The sequence below is a fragment of the Sebastes umbrosus genome, chromosome 3 (genome assembly GCF_015220745.1).
Source record: "Sebastes umbrosus isolate fSebUmb1 chromosome 3, fSebUmb1.pri, whole genome shotgun sequence".
Lineage (NCBI taxonomy): Eukaryota > Metazoa > Chordata > Actinopteri > Perciformes > Sebastidae > Sebastes > Sebastes umbrosus.
In genome coordinates, this window is record NC_051271.1 from 21,087,070 (window position 1) to 21,107,537 (window position 20,468).

The window sequence follows — 20,468 nt, forward strand, 5'->3', positions numbered from 1 at the left end:
TGTTATTATACTATTTGTCTCGCACCAAGAAAGCCAAAGAAAATTCCTCGTGTATACCCCTTACACCTGGCAATAAACACCTTTCTGATTCTGATTCTGGTTCTGATTATAAAGTGGTATAGAGGATGTATAGTGTAAAGTTAGTGTAAAGTGTGCCAGTGGTTAGAGTCCAATATGGTTGCAGATAGTGCATGTTTAAAGTTCTTAAAGTCCTCATAGTTCTCATATGGGACCTTTAAGAGACACCGGATTGGTGGGTGTAATTTAAGAGTAGCAGTAATGTGTAAAATTACATGACACTCTAGTCCAGTAGGTGGCGGTATGCAGCTTAAACCAGGTTGCGATCCGCCAGAAACTGAGAGAAGAAGAAGAAGGTCCAACCACAGGAAGTGTGTGTCGCCCGGAAACCGTCTTATTGTCGTTCAAGGTTCGTTCGCTTAGACGACGTATTGAGCTGTGTACCTGAACGTGGAATAGTTAACCTGGCGTGAAGAAAACACACAGCTAAGTAATTGTTCCACATCCTCACTCGTCGTCGAGTAATATCTGATATTGAAGGTGAGGTTTCGTTTTTGCCTCCGCACTGAGCGAGCTGTGTCGTCACTTAGCAGCATAGCATTCACAGCTAATGTGAGCTAACCAGCGAAGGAAGACTAGCAGCCTTTTTTCCTCCCATCATCCAACACTACAAGTGTTTTTAAACAGTTGCGTGTTTTTTTAGTTACAACCTTCAAAAGAAAACAATGGGGTCGTCCAAGAAACACAAGGAGAAGAGTCGCGACAAGGACACGGACCGTCGTGAGCATAAGAAGCATCGCCACAAGGACCGAGATGCTGCAGACCGAGCAGAGGGGACTCGGGATAAAGAGAAACGGAAACGCTCCAGGTCCCGGGAGAGAGGCGGACGAGAGGGCCGCAGCAAGGGTGAGAGGAGCACCGGAGAGCCACGAGTGAAGAAGGAGAAGGTTGATGTTGGATATGAAGAAAGCAATGCTCAGCCTCAGCCTCAGTCTGCAAGCGGAGACGCATCTCTCAGCGTCGAGGAGACCAACAAACTCAGAGCCAAGCTGGGTCTGAAGCCTCTGGAGCTGAATGAGAACAAGAAAGAGCTGGGCACCAAAGAGGAACCACTGGTGGCTGAGACCATCAACCCTGTTCTCATCAAAAGGCAGAAAGATATGAGAGAGAAGCTCGCGGCTATGAAAGAAAAACGCATCCAGAACCAGAAACTGGGGAAAGTCAAGACCATAGCAGAGGACGACTGGCTGGATGATACAACTGCCTGGGTTGAGAGAAGCAGAAATATGGCGAAAGAAAAAGAATTGGCTGAGAAAAGAGCCAAACTTCTGCAAGAGATGGATGAGGAGTTTGGTGTCAGCAATCTGGTAGAGGAGGAGTTTGCACAGAAGAAAAAGGATGCATACACAGCTCAAGATCTGAAGGGACTCAAAGTGCAGCACAAGGTGGATTCCTTCAACGAGGGCCAGACTGTCATCCTGACCCTAGAAGACAAAGGTGTACTCGAAGAGGAGGAAGATGTGCTTGTGAACGTGAACATGGTGGACAAGGAAAAAGCAGAAAAGAACGTGGAGCTAAAAAAGAAAAAGCCTGATTACAAGCCCTATGCAGAAGAGGAGAGTGTGGATGATATGATTACGATTAAGCCCCGCATTGTACTTTCAAAGTATGATGAGGAAATTGAGGGAGAAAAGAAAAAGAGTTTCCGGTTGAATACAGGCGGCTTTGCTGACGGTGAGCGAGAGCGGGAGATTCAGGCCATGAGAGAGGCTCTACATAATCAGGCCCAGACCTTGGACATGCCTGCTCTCACCATCGCCTCTGAGTATTACTCACCTCAGGAAATGGTGGGCTTTAAAAAGACAAAACGCCGTGTGAGGAAAATCAGGAAGAAGGAGAAGCAGACGGCTGCAGATGAGCTTCGCATTGACGACACCCGCAGCACTGATTTTGGCTCCAGGACACGCGGTCGAGGCCGCAAGAAGCTGGATGAAGAAAGTGGGGAAGTAAAGGATGAGGAGGAGAAGGAGAAGGAGAGCACATTGGTACACGATATCCCCCTTCTGTCTGATGACGTTAGGATGGCAGAAATGGACATAAGTGATGACGAAGACTTCACACCTCCTGAGCCAGCTGTAATTGAGGAGGACGAGGCAGAGCAGGAGCTGCAGAAACAACTGGAGAAGCAGAGGAAGCTGAAGCAAAAGCAGCTCCTCAAAGACTCTGGGGAGAAGGTGGCAGAGAAGATTAAAGAGCTCGATAAAGGCAAAATTGACAATGATCCTGAGAGGAAGAACAACATTGTTTTCAACGCCACCTCAGAGTTTTGCAGAACTCTTGGTGATATTCCAACTTATGGGCTGTCCGGCAACAGAGAGGACCAAGAGGACATTATGGACTTTGAAGAGAAAGAAGAGAAAGATGATGCTGGAGATTCAGAATCTGAATTGGATGACAATGTTGGATGGAGCACAGTTAACTTGGATGAAGAGCAGAAACAGCCCGATTTTTCCACAGCCTGTGCCACCATTTTGGATGAAGAGCCCATTGTCAACTCCGGTCTTGCTGCTGCCTTGCTGTTGTGCAAAAACAAAGGTCTGTTGGACACTGAAATGCAGAAGATAGCCCGTGTGAGGGCAACAAAAGGCGCTTTGCCCAATGACAACTACTGCATCGAGGACAAGATGGGCTTTGACGACAAGTACAGCCGCAGAGAAGAATACAGAGGCTTCACTCAAGATTTCAAGGATAAAGACGGCTACAAGCCCGACGTCAAGATCGAGTACGTGGATGAATCTGGGCGGAGGCTCACTCCAAAAGAAGCTTTCAGGCAGCTTTCACATCGATTCCACGGGAAAGGCTCTGGAAAGATGAAGACAGAGAGGAGGATGAAAAAGCTGGAGGAGGAGGCGCTGCTGAAGAAGATGAGCAGCAGTGATACTCCTCTAGGGACGGTGGCTTTGCTCCAAGAGAAGCAGAAATCTCAGAAAACACCATATATTGTGCTTAGTGGGAGTGGGAAAAGTATGAATGCAAACACCATCACCAAATAAGTCTGGGGGAGAGTGAATTATCTTTAACACAATCATACCCTGACACATGCTTAGATATACACACACACAGGATGTTTTAAGTAAAGTAAATGCCTACTTCATACAAGCTTTGTTGTTGTAGTAAATAGTTGTCCAATAAAACTAGTGCAAATTACATAAATGTGTTATTGTTTTCTGTGTTGCTAATTTTCAAGGTGAAGAGTATTGAGTTTTATGAGAACCAAAATGTGTTAACTTAACAATTTTGAATGCCTTTGTTTAGTTTCATGACAGCTATTGCACATTTTGTGGCATGAGGTTAGGAACATGTCCAGTAGTAAAGAACAAGGGGAAGAAGTATATCAAAGTTTCAAATGCATTTGGATTCTGATTATAAGTAGCAAAAGCAGATAGAAAATTGAATTCAGCTCTTTTTTTAAGTTAAATGTGGTTAACAACAGAACTAAAATGACAGTAGATAAAATAATGCAAAAATTAACACTACATTATTTTTTTAAAAACCCAGTTGATTAACATTTCCTCTCCGATGGTTTCACCCTAACAGTTATAATTATACATTAGATCATTTTTCACAGGAAGTGGGCTGATAGCCATGCTTTATGGCTCAATAATGTCATTGTTGGCCTTTGATTTTGGTTAACTAACAGCAAATTAGAGAGAATATAACCCCACATTGTGAATATGCATTCCACAAATGTTTCCATTAGACACTGTCTAAAAACAGGGTTGATTTTTATACTTTCAATAGATGGCAGACTTGCAATGGTTTGTTAAAAGGCACATGACTATAACTTGCGGGGTGTCCCTTTCAGTTTTATAGAAAATTCTTCAACTGTGGTATGGTCTATTAGACCGGTCTGGGTATTAGAACATTAATGTGTAGATCTGGGACTGTTTAAGTTAAAGCACAATAACAAAACCACTGATTTAATTAGTGAATACTATCATTATAGACTGTAAGTACATGGACTAGATTTGTACTTGTGGATCAAAGGATCCACAAACGGATATGATGGGATCTGCAGTTGTGATTCACAGTTATAGGTGGAAATTAGCAAAAGAACGTCAGATTATTTGAATGTCATTTTTGCAAATCATTAGAATGGGCTGAACAGGTGAGAGCAACAAAAAATGTAGTGACTGACTCTGTATCAGCACTCAAACATGAAGACAGGTACAGCCAGTAATCATCACAATCTGCGAAGGAGAAATATGACTTTCATGTGGATCCGAACACATTCAGGTAATGAAAAAGCAGACAAATTGGGAAAATAAGTGATTAAAAAGCAGTGGTGGAGTGTAACTAAGTACTTTTACTCAACTACTGTACTTGAGTATAATTTTGAGGTACTTGAATATTTCCATTTTATGCGACTTTATAATTCTACTGCACTACATTTTAGAAACCAATATTGCACTTTTTACTCCACTACATTTATTTGATAACATTAGTTACTATTTACTTCAAAGATTTAGATTATTAATATACATTTTATAATCAACTAATAATTCTGGTGTATTATTATAGGTTAAGCTACCCAGTAGTATATAAAGCAGTTTAAATTAGCTCCTCCTTTACCAGCTGCAACATTAGTGATGAACACATTAATGTATCAATAATTACAATCCAGTCATATAATATATATGATTCTGAAATGGGACATTCTGCATAATGAGTACTTTTACTTTTGGTACTTTAAGTATATTTTGATGCTATGTACTTTTACTTAAGTAAAATGCTGAATGCAGGACTTTTATATGTAATAGAGTATTTTTATACTGTGGTATTACTACTTTTACTGAAGTAAAACATCTGATTACTTCTTCCACCACTGTATAAAAAAAACAAGTTGTTTAAATTATTATTAGACTGTCAAATTCAGAGTGGAAAATTAAATCAACAGTGGCAACAGAATTGGTGTAACGCAACAAAAGGGCATCTAGACTCAATCCAAAATATAAAAGGTATGGTAAAAAGTAGGGGAACTAACAGGAAATAAGAAGATAAGATAAGATATTCCTTTATTAATCCCGCAGTGGTGAAATTTGCAGTGTAAGAGCTAAACAAATTGTAACAAAATATGAACAATTTAAATAGAAGGAACTATAAAAAAAGGAGCAGTATATACAGTATTGACAATAAACAGACTACTAACAAAATTGCACAAGTGGAAAATGATATTGCACAGTGAGAATTACACCTGAGTAGTACTGATAGACAGTTGGTGTACAGTAAAGTGCAGTTCTTGTCAGTTTTTTACAAGCAACAATAAGCAGATTGAGAATTGGACACCTTAACAGTACACTTTTCATTATGTGGAAAAGAGACAGTGGAGCATACAGTAACATGCAGACAAAATATAGAGAAAAGAGGCAAGTGATGAGTACACAATTACAGAAAACATGACAAGTAGAGGCCAGTGTATAAAGTAAATTACAGTGTGGATGGTAGAAATGGCTGTTAGGTTTTATCAGAGTAACTGGACTAAATGCTGCGGAAAAGGAAGAGACTAGACAGAGTAATCAGGAAGGCCAGCTCTGTCCTTGGATGCCCTCTCGACACAGTGGAGGTGGTGGGAGAGAGGAGGATGATGGCTAAGCTGTCATCCATCAGTCGAGCTCCTTCAGCGACAGGCTGCTCCACCCAAAGTGTGTGAAGGAGCGCTATCGCAGGTCCTTCCTTCCTGCAGCTGTCAGACTCCACAACCAGCACTGCTCCCAGTAGACCACAAGCAGCACTGCTCCCAGTAAACCACTTACACTTAAACACTGAAAAACTGACAATAACCTGATATTTTCAGGTGGAATTTCTTTCATTCATTCATTAATCCATTAATTCTCATTTTACTGTACACCAACTGTGTATCAGTACTACTCAGGAGTAATTCTCACTGTGCAATATCATTTTCCACTTGTGCAATTTTGTTAATAGTCTGTTTATTGTCAATACTGTATATACTGCTCCTTTCTGCAGCATTTAGTCCAGTTACTCTGATAAAACCTAACAGCCATTTCTACCATCCACACTCTAATTTACTTTATAAACTGGCCTCTACTTGTCATGTTTTCTGTAATTGTGTACTCATCACTTGACTCTTTTCTCTATATTTTGTCTGCATGTTACTGTATGCTCCACTGTCTCTTTTCCACATAATGAAAAGTGTACTGTTAAGGTGTCCAATTCTCAATCTGCTTATTGTTGCTTGTAAAAAACTGACAAGAACTGCACTTTACTGTACACCAACTGTCTATCAGTTTTACTCAGGTGTAATTCTCACTGTGCAATATCATTTTCCACTTGTGCAATTTTGTTAGTAGTCTGTTTATTGTCAATACTGTATATACTGCTCCTATTTTTATACTTCCTTCTATTTAAATTGTTAATTTTTTGTTACACTTTGTTTAGCTCTTTTTTTTACTGTGTTAGCTGATGCATCTTGTTTTTTTTACACTATCCCCTTTGCTGCTGTATTGATGAAGACAATAACCAATAATGCAGTCTCTGCTATAACCAGAGGGAGGCAGTAATGCAACTTTACGGCATCCAAACTGCCGTAAAATCTCAGAGAAGAAGAAGAAGAAGACGAAGCAGAAGAACCTGTAGCCAAGTAGCTTCTTCTCCTTAAACACATCCATGAAAGTAGTCAGCAGAGCTAGCACATCTCTTCACCCGACACGACATGCACAACGTTAACAGCTAGAGTCCTGCACGGTTAAAGGTAAGCGTCATGAAGAGACAGTCATGTTTTAATGTCACAGAGAAACGCTGAGAGAGTTGTAAAGCGATCGTCTGGGCTGGTAGGAGGAGGACGTGTCAGGCTGTCTGACAGCTTCCTGTTTGTGCAGCTAGCAGCGAGCTTAGTGACGGACACTGTTTTAAGGAGCTTTGATGTTGGGAATTGGCTCCTAGTTCCTAGAAGTACCTCGAAGTACCTTCAGTATATCCAGGCTGTGTTTACTGGACTCTAGTGTGTGTCATCCTGGCAGAGAGCCGGAGTGTTAACATGACTGTTATCAGTAGTTAGCTCTGTGTTGGTCCTCAGTCTGTGAGAGTTATGGTTCAGTAAGGTTAGCTACACAGGAGGCATGTCAGCACTGAGCTGTAATGTGCAGATTCATATTAATGTTTAATCCAAGCTGTAAAGATTATAGTGACATTAGAGAAACAAGAAGCTCAGTGTGCTAATTCATCCTTGGATGGATTTACCTCACATCCATAGCTCTGGAGACACTACAGGTAAAATCATGCTCAGGTCAATTTAGAGATTTTGGTTTTATTTTAACATGTCTTCTTCTTTCAGTCCAGTGGAAAGAAAACATCCAAAATATACATTTTGGTCTCTATTTTAATACTTTTTCTGTAGAGTTTTCCTAAATTCATCAAGTTAGCATTCAATAAATATTAAATATTCCTTCTTTTTAAATTGCTCATATTTTAAATGCCTGTCTATTTTTGTTTTGCTTTTTGCACTGTGTTGTATCCTGATTTTTTATTTTTTTTTTTAATATATACTGCTGCTTCTTGTTTCTGCACTGTCCCCTTTGCACACTGCAAATTTCCCCACTGTGGGACTAATAAAGGAATATCTTATCTTATAAGAGGTTTGTTCATATATCATTCATAGCCTGATTTTATATATTTTATTCATAAAAAATAGATATCTAAAATTCCCTCAGTAAGACCTTTGTCTCTAACATGTCAACAAAATTAAACAATATTTTTTTAACCTGGCTTTATCCCCGATTCATGTTTTGGGGGCTTCGACGGATTTACCTAAAGTCCATAGCTCTTGTAACGTTAAGGGGAGACACTACAGGTACAATCATGCACAGGTCCATTTTGAGATTTTGGGCTATTTTAAGATAAGGTAAGATATTATCTTAATAAAAAATTATGTGATGTATAACTATAACTGTTAGGGTGTAACCATAGGAGAGGAAATGTTAATCAACTGGGTTTTTAAAAAATAATTTAGTGTTAATTTTTGCATTATTTTATTTACTGTAATTTGAGTTCTGTTGTTAACCACATTTAACTTAAAAAAAGAGCTGAATTCAATTTTCTATCTGCTTTTGCTACTTATAATCAGAATCCAAATGCATTTGAAATTTTGATAAATACTTCTTCCCCTTGTTCTTTACTACTGGACATGTTCCTAACCTCATGCCACAAAATGTGCAATAGCTGTCATGAAACTAAAACAAAGGCATTCAAAATTGTTACATTAACACATTTTGGTTCTCATTAAAAGAATATTTGATTTGATAGGGTAAAACATTTAACTAATAGATATCACCAAGAAACTTCCCCAGTTGCATACAACAATTATTTTTTTGTATTACAAGTTTTCTTAAATGTTATGTTTAAATATGCAAATGAGTCTTTATTTAACATAAGATAAGATATTCCTTTATTAGTCCCGCAGTGGGGACATTTGCAGTGTACAGCAGCAAAGGGGATAGTGCAGAAACAAGAAGCATCAGCTTACACAGTGAAAAAGAGCTAAACAAAGTGAAACAAAATATGAACTATTTAAATAGAAGGAAGTATAAAAATAGGAGCAGTATATACAGTATTGACAATAAACAGAATATTAACAAAATTGCACATGTCTTCTTTCAGACCAGTGGAAAGAAAACATCCAAAATACACATTTAGGTCTCTATTTTACTACTTTGTCTGTTTGCGTCTGTCGATTTTTACCTAAATTCATCAAGTTAGCATTACATAATGCCTCATTTGCATATTTAAACATAACATTTAAGAAAACTTGTAATACAAAAAAAATAATTGTTGTATGCGACTGGGGAAGTTTCATGGTGATATCTATTAGTTAAATGTTTAACCCTATCAACTGTAGTGTCTTCAAGATGTATGGATTTTTATAATGCGTATCTTTTAAAGGCCGTTTTCTCTATTATTTTAGTAAAGATCTTTGTCTCTTATATGTCAACAAAATGAAACAATAGTTTTTAACCTGGCTTTATCCATTGTTCAGATTTCTGTTCTGGAAATGTGTGCAAATTAGAACATATTCGATAAGATAATGCCTCATTTGCATATTTAAACATAGAATTTCTAAAAAACCTGTAATACAAAAAATAATTGTCTCGATGTAAGTAATCAACCGGGGAAGTTTCATGATGATATCTATTAGTATGTTTTTTCCACCCTATTCAACTAATTGCAGCCAACATTGGGAGGTTAGTATTTATGTCTCGATTTAATGCTTTCAGTTTAAATAAAAAATTCAGAAAACCTAAGCAGCAGGCTGGAATTTATATTATAATTAATGGTTTAGTAGAGACAAGTAGACTATTTGCTGATTTTTTTAACAAGAAAATTAAACCAACACATCATTATTCCTTGTATAGCTAATGATAAGTTAATGTATGTCATAATAGGATGACACAATGAATCTAATGGTGTTGACATTAACGACCCAATTTACTCTGTCATGATAGTGTCTGTAGCAACCATAAGACTAATTTGTGCATACATTTCATGTGTCAATTGTGCATTAAGCAGGCTGAACAGTAGCATGTCCAACTATTAATAGCAATGTAAATCTTGATTATTATTTTTTATTTTTTCAACAGGCTATAAGTTCACCCAGTGAAACCACAGGCTGCTGTGATGTCGGAGCCTAAGCCCCCTACTCCAACCCCTGGAGACACGTACAAGGGTTGGCTCTTCAAGTGGACTAACTACATTAAAGGTTACCAGAGACGCTGGTTTGTTCTGAGCAATGGCTTGCTGTCTTACTACAGGTAAGTTACATGTATATGACTGAATTTGCAATTAATTTAAAAGAGTTTTCCCTGGCTCAACAAGAAGCCAAGGAGGTACCTAAGGGAGGGGAGGGGTGTGTGTTGAGTTTAACAAAGGGATTGGTGATATATAATAAATGAATAAGTAACCCAGTGTCTTTTAATTTAGCTTTTAAAGGACATTTAAATGAGAAGTGCACTCAAATAAGTACTAGGGCTGGGCAATATATCGATATTGTGATATGACACTTGATATCATCTTAGATTTTGGATATTGCAATATGACATAAGTGTTGTCTTTTCCTGGTTTTAAAAGCTGCATTACAGTAAAGTGATTTCATTTTCTGAACTTACCAATCTGTTCTAGCAGTTCTATTATTTGCCTTTACCCACTTCGTCATTATATCCACATTACTGATGATTATTTATCAAAATCTCACTGTGTAAATATTTTGTAAAAGCACCAATGGTTAACCCCACAATATCATCGCAATATCGACATTGTGATATTTGATTTTCTCCATATCGCCCAGCCCTAATAAGTACTTATATAGCATGTTGTGTGTACAGTTTTAAGCAGATGTGCAGTTGCTTTACAAGAAAAAAATAATAATTAATTCACAAAACAGGGATTCAGATACTTTGCATTCTGTTTGTGTCCAGGACCCAGGCAGAGATGGGTCACACATGCCGAGGCACCATCAACTTGGCCACAGCCAATATTGCTGTGGAGGACTCGTGCAATTTTGTCATTTCCAACGGAGGTGCGCAGACCTACCACTTGAAGGCCAGCTCAGAAGTGGAGCGACAACGATGGATCACTGCTCTGGAGCTCGCCAAGGCGAAGGCTGTCCACATGCAGGCTGAATCTGGTGAGAGGGAAAATAAATTTACAGTGTGTTGGAGACAGCTTATACAGTAGCACCTATATCAGGCAGAAATGTGTGTATTTCTCTGTCTGTTTTTTTGTTTTGTTTTTGTTCATTATCTTCCCCATTCTCTCCCTCAGATGACTCGGGTGACGATTGTCCTGCAGCGCCCCCCTCCGCAGGACAGGGTGGAGGCTGCCGTAACTTAGAAATCCAGTCCACACTGCGCACACTTGGCAGCAAGGTGGAGGACCTCAACACCTGCAATGATCTCATTGTCAAGCATGGATCTGCCCTCCAAAGGTATCGATTATCAGACTGTGTAGTTTGATTACTTTAGGAAAACCAATATTATCTTTAATTATTTTTGTTTGCCTATTCATTTTATTCCACACATAACAGGTCTTTGTCAGAACTGGAGGGGATTCGTGTCGGAGGAGACATGGGGGAAAAGATGAGACAAGTTACAGAGAGAGCCACACTGTTCAGAATCACCTCCAATGCCATGATTAATGTAAGTCAACAAAGAGTAAATTTGCTGATGAACGCACAACATTGCTGTTGACTCCTTTGCTGAAATGTTGCTCTTGTTTTTGCTTGTTCCCCAAGGCATGTAGAGACTTCCTCTCCCTGGCCCAGAACCACAGTAAGCGCTGGACGAAGGCCTTACAGGTTGAACGGGACCAGAGGATACGGCTGGAGGAGACTCTGGAGCAGCTGGCCAAACAGCACAATCACTTGGAAAGAGCTTTCAGAGGATCTACAGTCCCCTCTTCATTCAGCAATCCCACCTTAGGTAACAAAGGTAAGCTTCTGTCTGTGGACCCTTAATGTTACTCAAAGTATGCTCGCTATGCTACGTACTTGCGCCAATCAACAAAGGCCAGTCGAGCTATTTAGTCATTTATTCGTCTCTTCACCGTAGGTGCCGTTTCAGTAAAAGGTGATGCCAGTGACGAGGATGATGACAATGAGTTCTTTGACGCTATGGAAGACCCAGACCAGTTTATTACTGTCCCTGCTGACCCCAAGTATCACAGGTGATTAACTGTCTGTCTTTTATTCAAATGTCACTGGTTTTATTTCTTAATATCAACCTTGCTTTTTGTTGTCATTTTGTCTCCTTGTGTACTGCTTTGTTTTAAATGTGTTTATCTGTCCACCAGGAGATCTAACAGCAACCTTAGTGGGCTCAGCAGTGAGACTGGAATGGACGATCAGTCAGTAAATGTGGGTCAACTTTGTTTTTGCGATGAAGTTCTGATGTGTATTGACAAGGGCTGCACGGTTTTGAAAAAATATCTAATTGCGATTATTTTGATATTGCAATTGCGATATGAGTCACGATATTAGAGGGAATGATGATTTTTAAATCATTATTCTCATTTTCATTGCTAAACATATTCAAATTATTATGATATGATTTTTTTTTGATAGGGACCTGTTCCAAACAAAGACGGTTTCTTAAGTCTGTAGAATATGATGTGTAGGCCAGGACCACAATATTAAATCAAAATGGTATTTTGACATTTTGCTTTTAACAACTATTGCGATTTTAACAAATATATATTTCAGTTTCGATCAAATTTCTATTAATTGCACAGCCCTAGTATTGACTTTTCTCCTCCTCTGCTCATCAACACGTCACAGTCACCTGACCCTTAAGGCTGTTTGCCTTCTCTTCTTCCAGTTTGATGAGCTGTCTTTGGCATCCAACCCAGAGTCTCCACAGCCCCTTGAGTTAGAGCCAGTTAGACAAAGACGGACTCGCATCCCTGACAAGCCCAACTATTACCTCAATCTGTGGAGCATCATGAAGAACTGTATTGGAAAGGAGCTCTCAAAGATACCAATGCCTGTAAGAAACACTCACTCATGTTTGTATCCAAGTGGCTTTTCCTTATTAGAGTAACTAGAAGTAATCAGCACTTCTTCTCTCTGTGACTTTAGGTGAATTTCAACGAGCCCCTCTCGATGCTGCAACGTCTATCCGAAGACCTGGAGTACTACGAGCTGCTGGATAAGGCTGCTAAATGTCAGAGCTCTCTAGAGCAGATGTGTTATGTGGCCGCGTTCACAGTCTCTTCCTACTCCACCACTGTCCACCGCACAGGAAAACCCTTCAATCCTCTGCTGGGAGAAACCTTTGAGCTTGATCGGCTAAAAGATTGTGGCTACCGCTCCCTCTGCGAACAGGTATATCGAAAAAAAACACTGGAAATATATAAGCATGCTTGAAGGACGTTTATGCAAGCATGTTTAATTGATTGAATAGTGTTAAGCCATCACATAATTGTGATGGTCAAATCTTGACTTGCTATCGCTCTTCTCTTCTCAGGTGAGTCACCACCCACCTGCTGCAGCTCACCATGCCATCTCTGAAAAGGGCTGGACCCTCAGACAAGAAATTACCCTGGCCAGCAAGTTTAGAGGGAAATATCTCTCTATCATGCCTTTGGGTGAGTGTGTGCAGACCACATGTGACGTTTATATTTTGGGTGAGCAGGTTAAAAATGAATACTGCCAGGTCGAACATTATTCCCTCTCTATCCTCAGGTTCTATCCAGTGTTTATTTGAGAAGAGCAACAATCACTACTCATGGAAGAAAGTGACTACGACAGTACACAACATCATCGTTGGAAAATTATGGATTGACCAGGTAAATTTAAAGCTGATAAAACCTTAACACAGCTACTAACTACATAGTCGTCTTAATGGAACGTTTTGCTTATGATTCTACTGGGTTTATCCTTTAAGGCCATGATCATACAGAGTATGTTTTAGCAGCCTGGGGCGGCTTTTTGTAATTGTTTTCAATGAGAGTGAATCGTTTTGGGCGCTGCTTTAGCGTTGCTGAGTGCTTTGAGTTTTACTGCTCTATGCGCCTCACGTTTTTACAGGACCAGCATGAACGCCTCAAGTTGAAAAAAATTCAATTCTGATCAGAAAAACACCCAGCGTATTTCTCATTGACTTTTGCTGGATACCCGGAGCTATATGACTCTATCAACTGTAGTTACTACGATCTGAACAGAAAACAGCAGGCCTAGCAATAATAATACTGCAAATTCATTCTTTTAATTTGTACTATTAACTATTAAGTAGCGTACAGTTCATGGTTTGTGTTAAGCACTCATTTGGTAGTTGCACAGCAAGAATTTTAAAAAACCCGTCCTGCAAAAACGCTCTGTTTGGACAACAAAAAGGCAATGCAGTGCACCCACTTTTTCCACCTGCAAAATGCGCTGTCTGATCAGGTCCTAATTCTTCTACAACTAAACATTTGTCTCTTTCCTTCGTCCCCTTCCAGTCAGGGGAGATAGATGTGGTGAACCACAAGACAGGAGATCGCTGCCACCTCAAGTTTGCTCCCTACAGTTACTTCTCCAGAGATGTACCAAGAAAGGTGGGCTTATAGTTGTTGTTTTTTTTCATATAGCCAGAGCTGATATGCTTCTTTACAGGAATATGTATAATACAACATTGTTTACATTGTAAAAGTAGACTTAATGGCAGAGCTGTAGTATTTAACTGTGTTTAATGTTAATCCTTGTACTGCCTACTGTTGGCTCTTTGATTACACTCTTAACTGAAAGTCTTTGTCTCTCAGGTAACAGGAGTAGTAACAGATAAGGACGGGAAGGCCCACCACGTGCTATCGGGAACCTGGGATGAGAAGATGGAGTTCTCCAGGGTAATGCAGAGCAGTAAAGGTGAGAACGGCACTGAAGGCAAACAGAGGACCGTCTATCAGACCCTCAAAGCCAAAGAAATCTGGAGAAAGAACCCTTTACCGTGAGTTCTGGTAGTATTGAGAAAGTGGTTGTAAACTAACGGAGCTTGTAAAGTGTTGTAGCTTTGATCTTTTATGGTGATGACTTTACAGAGAGGGAGCAGAGAACATGTACTTCTTCTCCTCACTGGCCTTGGCGCTCAATGAACCCGAAGAGGGAGTGGCGCCAACAGACAGTCGGCGGCGCCCCGACCAGAGGTTAATGGAGGACGGCCGATGGGATGAGGCTAACGCAGAGAAACAGAGGCTGGAAGAGAAACAGCGCATCGTTCGCCGAGAAAGGGAGAGGGAGGCTGTTAAAGCAGCCAGCTCACCAGAGGAAGGTAAAAAACAGAAGGAAATGAGGTTTTCTTTTGGCGGTTATCTATCTGTCTTGTGTTTCTGTCCAATGTCTTTCTGTCCATTCATCTTATGTCCACTTTGTCTGTCTTGGAATACCTTGTCTTTGTCTCAACTCTAAGCTGTCACTGAGGATTCAATCAATGATTCACCCTTGAAAAGCAAGTACTCTTCTCTGTCTTTTCCCACCCTTGATCTACGCTATTTATCAAGTCCAGATGCAAAAAAAACACATGTACAGTATGTTGTGTGTAATAGGAAAGGTGCTAAATGTCTTCAACATCATTCAACTTGTACCATCCATTCATCCATTTCTGTTCCATTTAGCTGATGCAGTGGAGACTGGCACAGAAGCACATGAGGTTTCTGATGAAAGCAAGTATCACTTTGTAGCTTAACATAATATGAACTTTTAAAGGTGCTTTGTGTAGCATTTTAACAGAGCGGTGACCCAAATATATCCAAGGGAGGCTGATAAGCTTGTTCTCAATTCTAGTGACTTCACAGTTACTCAAACAAGAGCCGTTTTTTTTTGGAAAAAAACGTGCTTTTTGTCACATGCTGTTTGGTTTAAGATGCTCAAGATTCCCTCATTCGGCATTTTCAGCTTGTTCATAGTGGACAGAGATACAAGTGACAGTTTGACACAATACCAATACCAGTACCAATTTGACATCACTAAATTTTCTTAATTTGACGTTAAATATAATTGACTTACGCAACTGAGACCAGCACTGAAAAGATTGTAGTTTATAGCAGCCTCTACACTGCCAACAACCATAGACTGTATATAAGAAGTGGACGTAGTCACCGGGACATCATCCATTGGTTTGTGGACTGCTGTTTTGAAGCCTCGAGTTTGGCATTTTGCCTGTCGCCAGACCTGGAGGTTGCCCACTGCCAACAACTCAGATTAAATTGGAAATCACCTGGGGTTTTTTTTGGCCAAAAACTTATATTACTTTACAGCACAAATGGGAAGAGGGCAGTGTACTGCAGACAAAGATAGCAAGACAAATCTTGAACTTAAGAAGCGCAGATCCTCTTTGTGACAGGGAGTGATGTACGAGTAAGAGGTAAAAAAATTGTCTTTTGACTACGGTCTTTTGTTGACTATTAGTATATTTAACTGTCACTGTATTTGGCTTAAAAATGCTACACACAGCACTTTTAAAATGGACATAAACAAGGAATTTGTGTGGCTTGTGGATACTGTTTGAGTTGTAGATTCACATCTTTTTTTGTGCTGATGTTAAGCTGACACAGAGGACTCTCCGCCTCTTACACCTGTTGCATGCAAGTAGCCTCTTACATTTCATTCACTGCCTTTCGTATCAGCTCATACCCAATCTTTTATGTCTCAACTCTCAGATTCATCCTTAATTCTTCTATTTTCAGCCCCTTATGGACCAACACTCTCCCCTTATCTAAGCAAGTATTCTGATCATGACATAACACATACAGTGCAATTTCTTCACATTTTTCTAGTAATTTAATTTAGATTAAGAAACCCCTCTGTTAACCATTTCCCCTTTACATCCTTTGCAACTTGGTCTCTCTTAGTGGAAGGCAATGAAGGTCCTTATGGAACTCAAGTCAAAAGCAAGTAACATCAGTGTTGCTCTCCAGTATCCCCTGTTTTATTTTGTTATTTAGATTTGTCTTGGTAGTCCTTAGGAAACCTTATAGAAGACTGTAGCTTACTGTAGAACTGGCACAAACCCTAGTACTTGGATACTTTAGAGTAGCATTTTGTCTTGTCATTGTTCAGTATACTTTGGTCCTGAGTAGTCGGGGCATTAGTTGTAATGCGTCTCCGTACAATACATGTGTGTTGACGTGTACAATTTTCGACTTTTACCTTTACTTTCCATGTAACGTTACTTTTGACAATGATGTCAAGGAGTTCGGAAAGAACCTGAGCAGTTCTCAGCTGCCTAACATGATGAAACGAGTAACGTCAGTTAATCTTAGCTAGCGTAGCTAACGACACTAGTGGGTTGAGACACTGACTAACTGTGGCATTATTATGAAATATAACATTAGTTTCTCTAACTAGAGCAACCAAATCACAAAGTAAACATCATTCAGTCGGCATCACAAAACAACACGTACAAAGTGTCTGCTAACCGTGTTAACTGGTGACTTTCAGTCCAATGTGTCGTGGTTGCTTGTAGAGACGATAGCTGTGTCCTCGCCTTCAATTTTCCTTAAATCAATATTAAATACATACTTACCTGTGTTTTTTATTTACGCCAACCATTAGTTACTTCAATCCACCACGGACGCTATCAGCTGAAAGTCCCCAGTTAGTACTGTTAGCAAACAGTAGTCACTACGACACACCAAGCGGTCACTGGATTTGTCTATAATTTGCCTCCTTTTTGCTTTCGGTTTGAATAAGGTGCATCTGAAGACCAAGCGATCGGAAACATTAAGTATCTCTTAGTCAAGCATGTGAGGGCATATCGGCTTGATTCAGGCATGATGTGTTGTCATGGCTCAGTGGCTCCTTAACCCTCGCCTTAGGTCCCTCTTAAGTTTATTTTTTGTAAGAGATGTTCTTTCTTTTCCTTTAAAGGCGCTCATTCAGACAACTACCAATCGATGTGGTTTGAGAAGTTAGACGACCCCGTCTCCGGAGAGACCTTGCATGTTTACAAGGGCGGTTACTGGGAGACGAAGGACCAAGGCGACTGGGACGCGTGCCCTGACATCTTCTGATCCCAGCTGAGTCGGCCTGTCTTCCTCTGTGGTGTACAAACCTTCCGTCAGCTAAAGAGGGGATTCAAGCCTGACGTCAACCTATCTTCAATGTCCGTAGCTTCAGCTGATCACTCCCACTCAGCTCCCCTTTTCCAGCAGTGATTTGCTCAGGGTTAAGGGCATCTGGACTTCAACGTAGATACAATGCACATTGTAGCATTGTTGTAACATTGCAGCTGTTTAGTGTTCAGGATTCCCTCTTACTGCCTCTCAAACACTGATGTTTATCTTGATCCACTGCTTGTTTCTCAGCCCAGGGTTCTTTGGTACACTCTTTGAGTTGCATTATGCATTTTCTTTAAAAGCACTACTATCAAAGGCATAATCCATTCAGATGTCATCTTATAATATACAAGTTTGCTTAGAGAGAGTGAGCTACTACAGAACATGTAATTTATGTGTGTGGTTTTGTTGTTAACTCCTGATTATGACTACTTTTGCAATTAATTTATTGCAGCTTCCCCAGCACAGCACCACTGCGAGTCAAAGTTCAATCATACCCAATGTTAACACAGTAAATATTCACTATACCAGTTTCAGACCACATCAAATGCAGAGATGCTTCAATGGTTCTGACAAAGGAGAGATAAATGCTGTTTTGTTTTTTTAAAGAAGTAATTAATGGCATATGTCAACAATGATCTTTGGACTGGTATAAAATGAAAAGTGTCACAAACACCAAGACATGACACAGAGTTTGCCTTTCAATTTATAGTAATTTGTGGTGCTACTTTATTCCCTGAAGTAAAACAACTCCGGAAGTATATTAGTCTTTTTTCATTTTTTGCCCTCAACTAGTCCGTTTCAAAATAGGTTTGTGATTATTATTTTTTTATATATATATATTTTTATTCCCTCAACCGCCCTATAAAACACATGGTAGCTGTGAAGAGATATGAAAGTAGTTCATTAGGATTATACTACATTACCGCTCCTCATATTTTGGCCCAATTAAGTCTGTTTTTTTTTAAAACTACCTTTTTTCATTATAGAAGAATAAAATGTAACGGGGGTTTTTTCTACACGTTTTTCATTGAGGAATATTTCTCTGTGTAGCACATTAAGTTGAATAGAATATATGTTCTTTATTTAATATACTATATGAATTGAAATAGTGGTATTAAATGTATTAGTACCATGAAAATATGAAGTATTAAAAAATACCAGTGGCACTATTGCCTGCATCGAGGGGAAACTTTCTTTTTTTTTTTTTTTTTTAGTTAGTAAATTACATATACAGTTACTTTACTACACTATAAATTGATCTTGTCCCATTCTATACTCTTTATTCTAACAGACGTTTGCTTTTACAGAGAAAACCCTGTAATTCTGTCCTGTAGACCCTGAACAACCTGTGAAAAATCTTATGTTTTGTGGTACACTATGACCCCGAACTACGAAGCAATGTCACATTCCCCCTGACATTATTGATGGGCAGCAGATGCATTTTTTTTTTTGTAAAGGGGCGTGTTCAAGCTAACATGGAGTGTTAAATTGCTGTTGACCAGGTTATTGTGAGTAAGAGCCTTGTAAGATTAAATCATATTGTGTCTGAGATTGACTCTATTTTATTCTCCACCCAAGTACACTAATGTTAAACTATTTTCATAACTTAAGTTTATGCCCTCACTAAAACTTGGATCAATAATTTAAATTCTGCTTTCAAAGTAAATGTTGAGGCTCACCATTTGAACAGTTGATATTAATTTAAGAGCAGCAGAGCTGAGCTGTGTGCTGATTTCTACCGGCTTCATGATTAGTGAAGGGAAATGTGAGGCAAGTGTTTTTGTCTTCCTGGTTTCCTTCAAACAAAAGCTTTAATCTTGATGTAGGTTATTTTAGTCGTGAGTGTAATTTTTTAACAGACAGCAATAAGAGTGCCTCAGTGCGTATACATGTGGCACAAAATGAAATGTGTGAAGTGAGATCGCTAAAAATGCAAAAACTGATTTCTGACATTGTATTTGTCTCTGTTCGTTATTTGAATGGAAGGACTGTGTGTTTGCTCAAAAATCTAAATTTCATTTTATATTCAAGTGTACTTAAAACACTGAAAATGAAGATCACAAAACATAATGTTGCAAATATTTCTGTGTAAATATATTAAATAGCAAAGTAATTGTGATATTAACTGGTGATATTGATAGAGAATCTAATGGCGGTGATGCACTTTTGCTTTTTTCATTGTTGTTTACTTAGAACTGGATGCATCTTCATTGTCTGTGTTATCATGAGTCCTCTACCAGTTGGATAGCGTTATTTTAAATATATTAATTTGTTTTGGTCTGAATCATCCCGTAGTGTGATTTACTACATCATTTAAACACATGATGAAGAGTGTGTGTGAGGAATGTACAGTTTGATGCTATCCCATGTCTCTTAAATTACACATTTTACAGGTTTCTGTCTGTTCTCTTTTTCAACATATAATCTTGATTTTTAGCCCCATCATATCATGTGTGGTTTTAACTTTTTTTCTGAAATTTCTACCTTTTTCATCCCTTTCATTGTTTCCAGCTAAGATTGTTTTTGCCCTGCAATTTCCCACAATTCTCAAAAACTGACTCAAGGTGTGTCTCTTACACGTACATTATTTATCATGCCCTACGTGATTTGACTATTTGTCAACTTTTGATGTTGGCTTCTGAAGACTTGTGAGTTTGTTTTGAAAACTTTTCCTAAACCATGTGCAGTAATTGTAAACATGTGTACACTGGTTAAAATATGTATTCTTCTGAGCATACTTTTAACATTTTCTGTCCTTCAATGCAGTTTTGTTTTTTGTTTTTTGCAGGATTGTGTTAGAGGTTGACAATATTAAAGTCTGAATGGAAATGAAGTGCATATCGGTGTTTTTG

The 20,468-nt window shown here is 39.1% G+C and overlaps 2 protein-coding genes across 9 annotated transcripts; both read left to right on the forward strand.

Annotated features, from left to right (window-relative positions):
- Window positions 1–365: 365 nt before the first annotated feature.
- sart1 (spliceosome associated factor 1, recruiter of U4/U6.U5 tri-snRNP) lies at window positions 366–3,225 on the forward strand. Its single transcript, XM_037765397.1, has one exon. It carries the CDS (start codon window positions 744–746, stop codon window positions 3,069–3,071), a length of 2,328 nt encoding a protein of 775 aa, XP_037621325.1. The 5' UTR covers window positions 366–743; the 3' UTR covers window positions 3,072–3,225.
- Window positions 3,226–6,626: 3,401 nt separating this feature from the next.
- On the forward strand, window positions 6,627–20,454 carry LOC119485199 (oxysterol-binding protein 1-like). Of its 8 annotated transcripts, none has more exons than XM_037764583.1 (18): window positions 6,627–6,790; window positions 9,672–9,842; window positions 10,506–10,714; window positions 10,852–11,014; window positions 11,114–11,225; window positions 11,321–11,507; window positions 11,637–11,751; window positions 11,878–11,941; window positions 12,402–12,569; window positions 12,662–12,907; window positions 13,050–13,170; window positions 13,268–13,371; window positions 14,023–14,118; window positions 14,323–14,507; window positions 14,599–14,828; window positions 14,967–15,005; window positions 15,172–15,219; window positions 17,426–20,454. In XM_037764583.1, exons 2-18 carry the CDS (start codon window positions 9,709–9,711, stop codon window positions 17,566–17,568), a joined length of 2,364 nt encoding a protein of 787 aa, XP_037620511.1. In that variant the 5' UTR covers window positions 6,627–6,790; window positions 9,672–9,708; the 3' UTR covers window positions 17,569–20,454. The 8 variants fall into 8 exon arrangements, with proteins under 8 accessions (XP_037620511.1, XP_037620514.1, XP_037620508.1 ...); XM_037764586.1 differs by lacking the exon at window positions 17,426–20,454 and adding an exon at window positions 16,102–16,444 and having other exon boundaries at window positions 11,321–11,516; XM_037764580.1 differs by having other exon boundaries at window positions 6,628–6,790; window positions 11,321–11,516.
- Window positions 20,455–20,468: the final 14 nt, after the last annotated feature.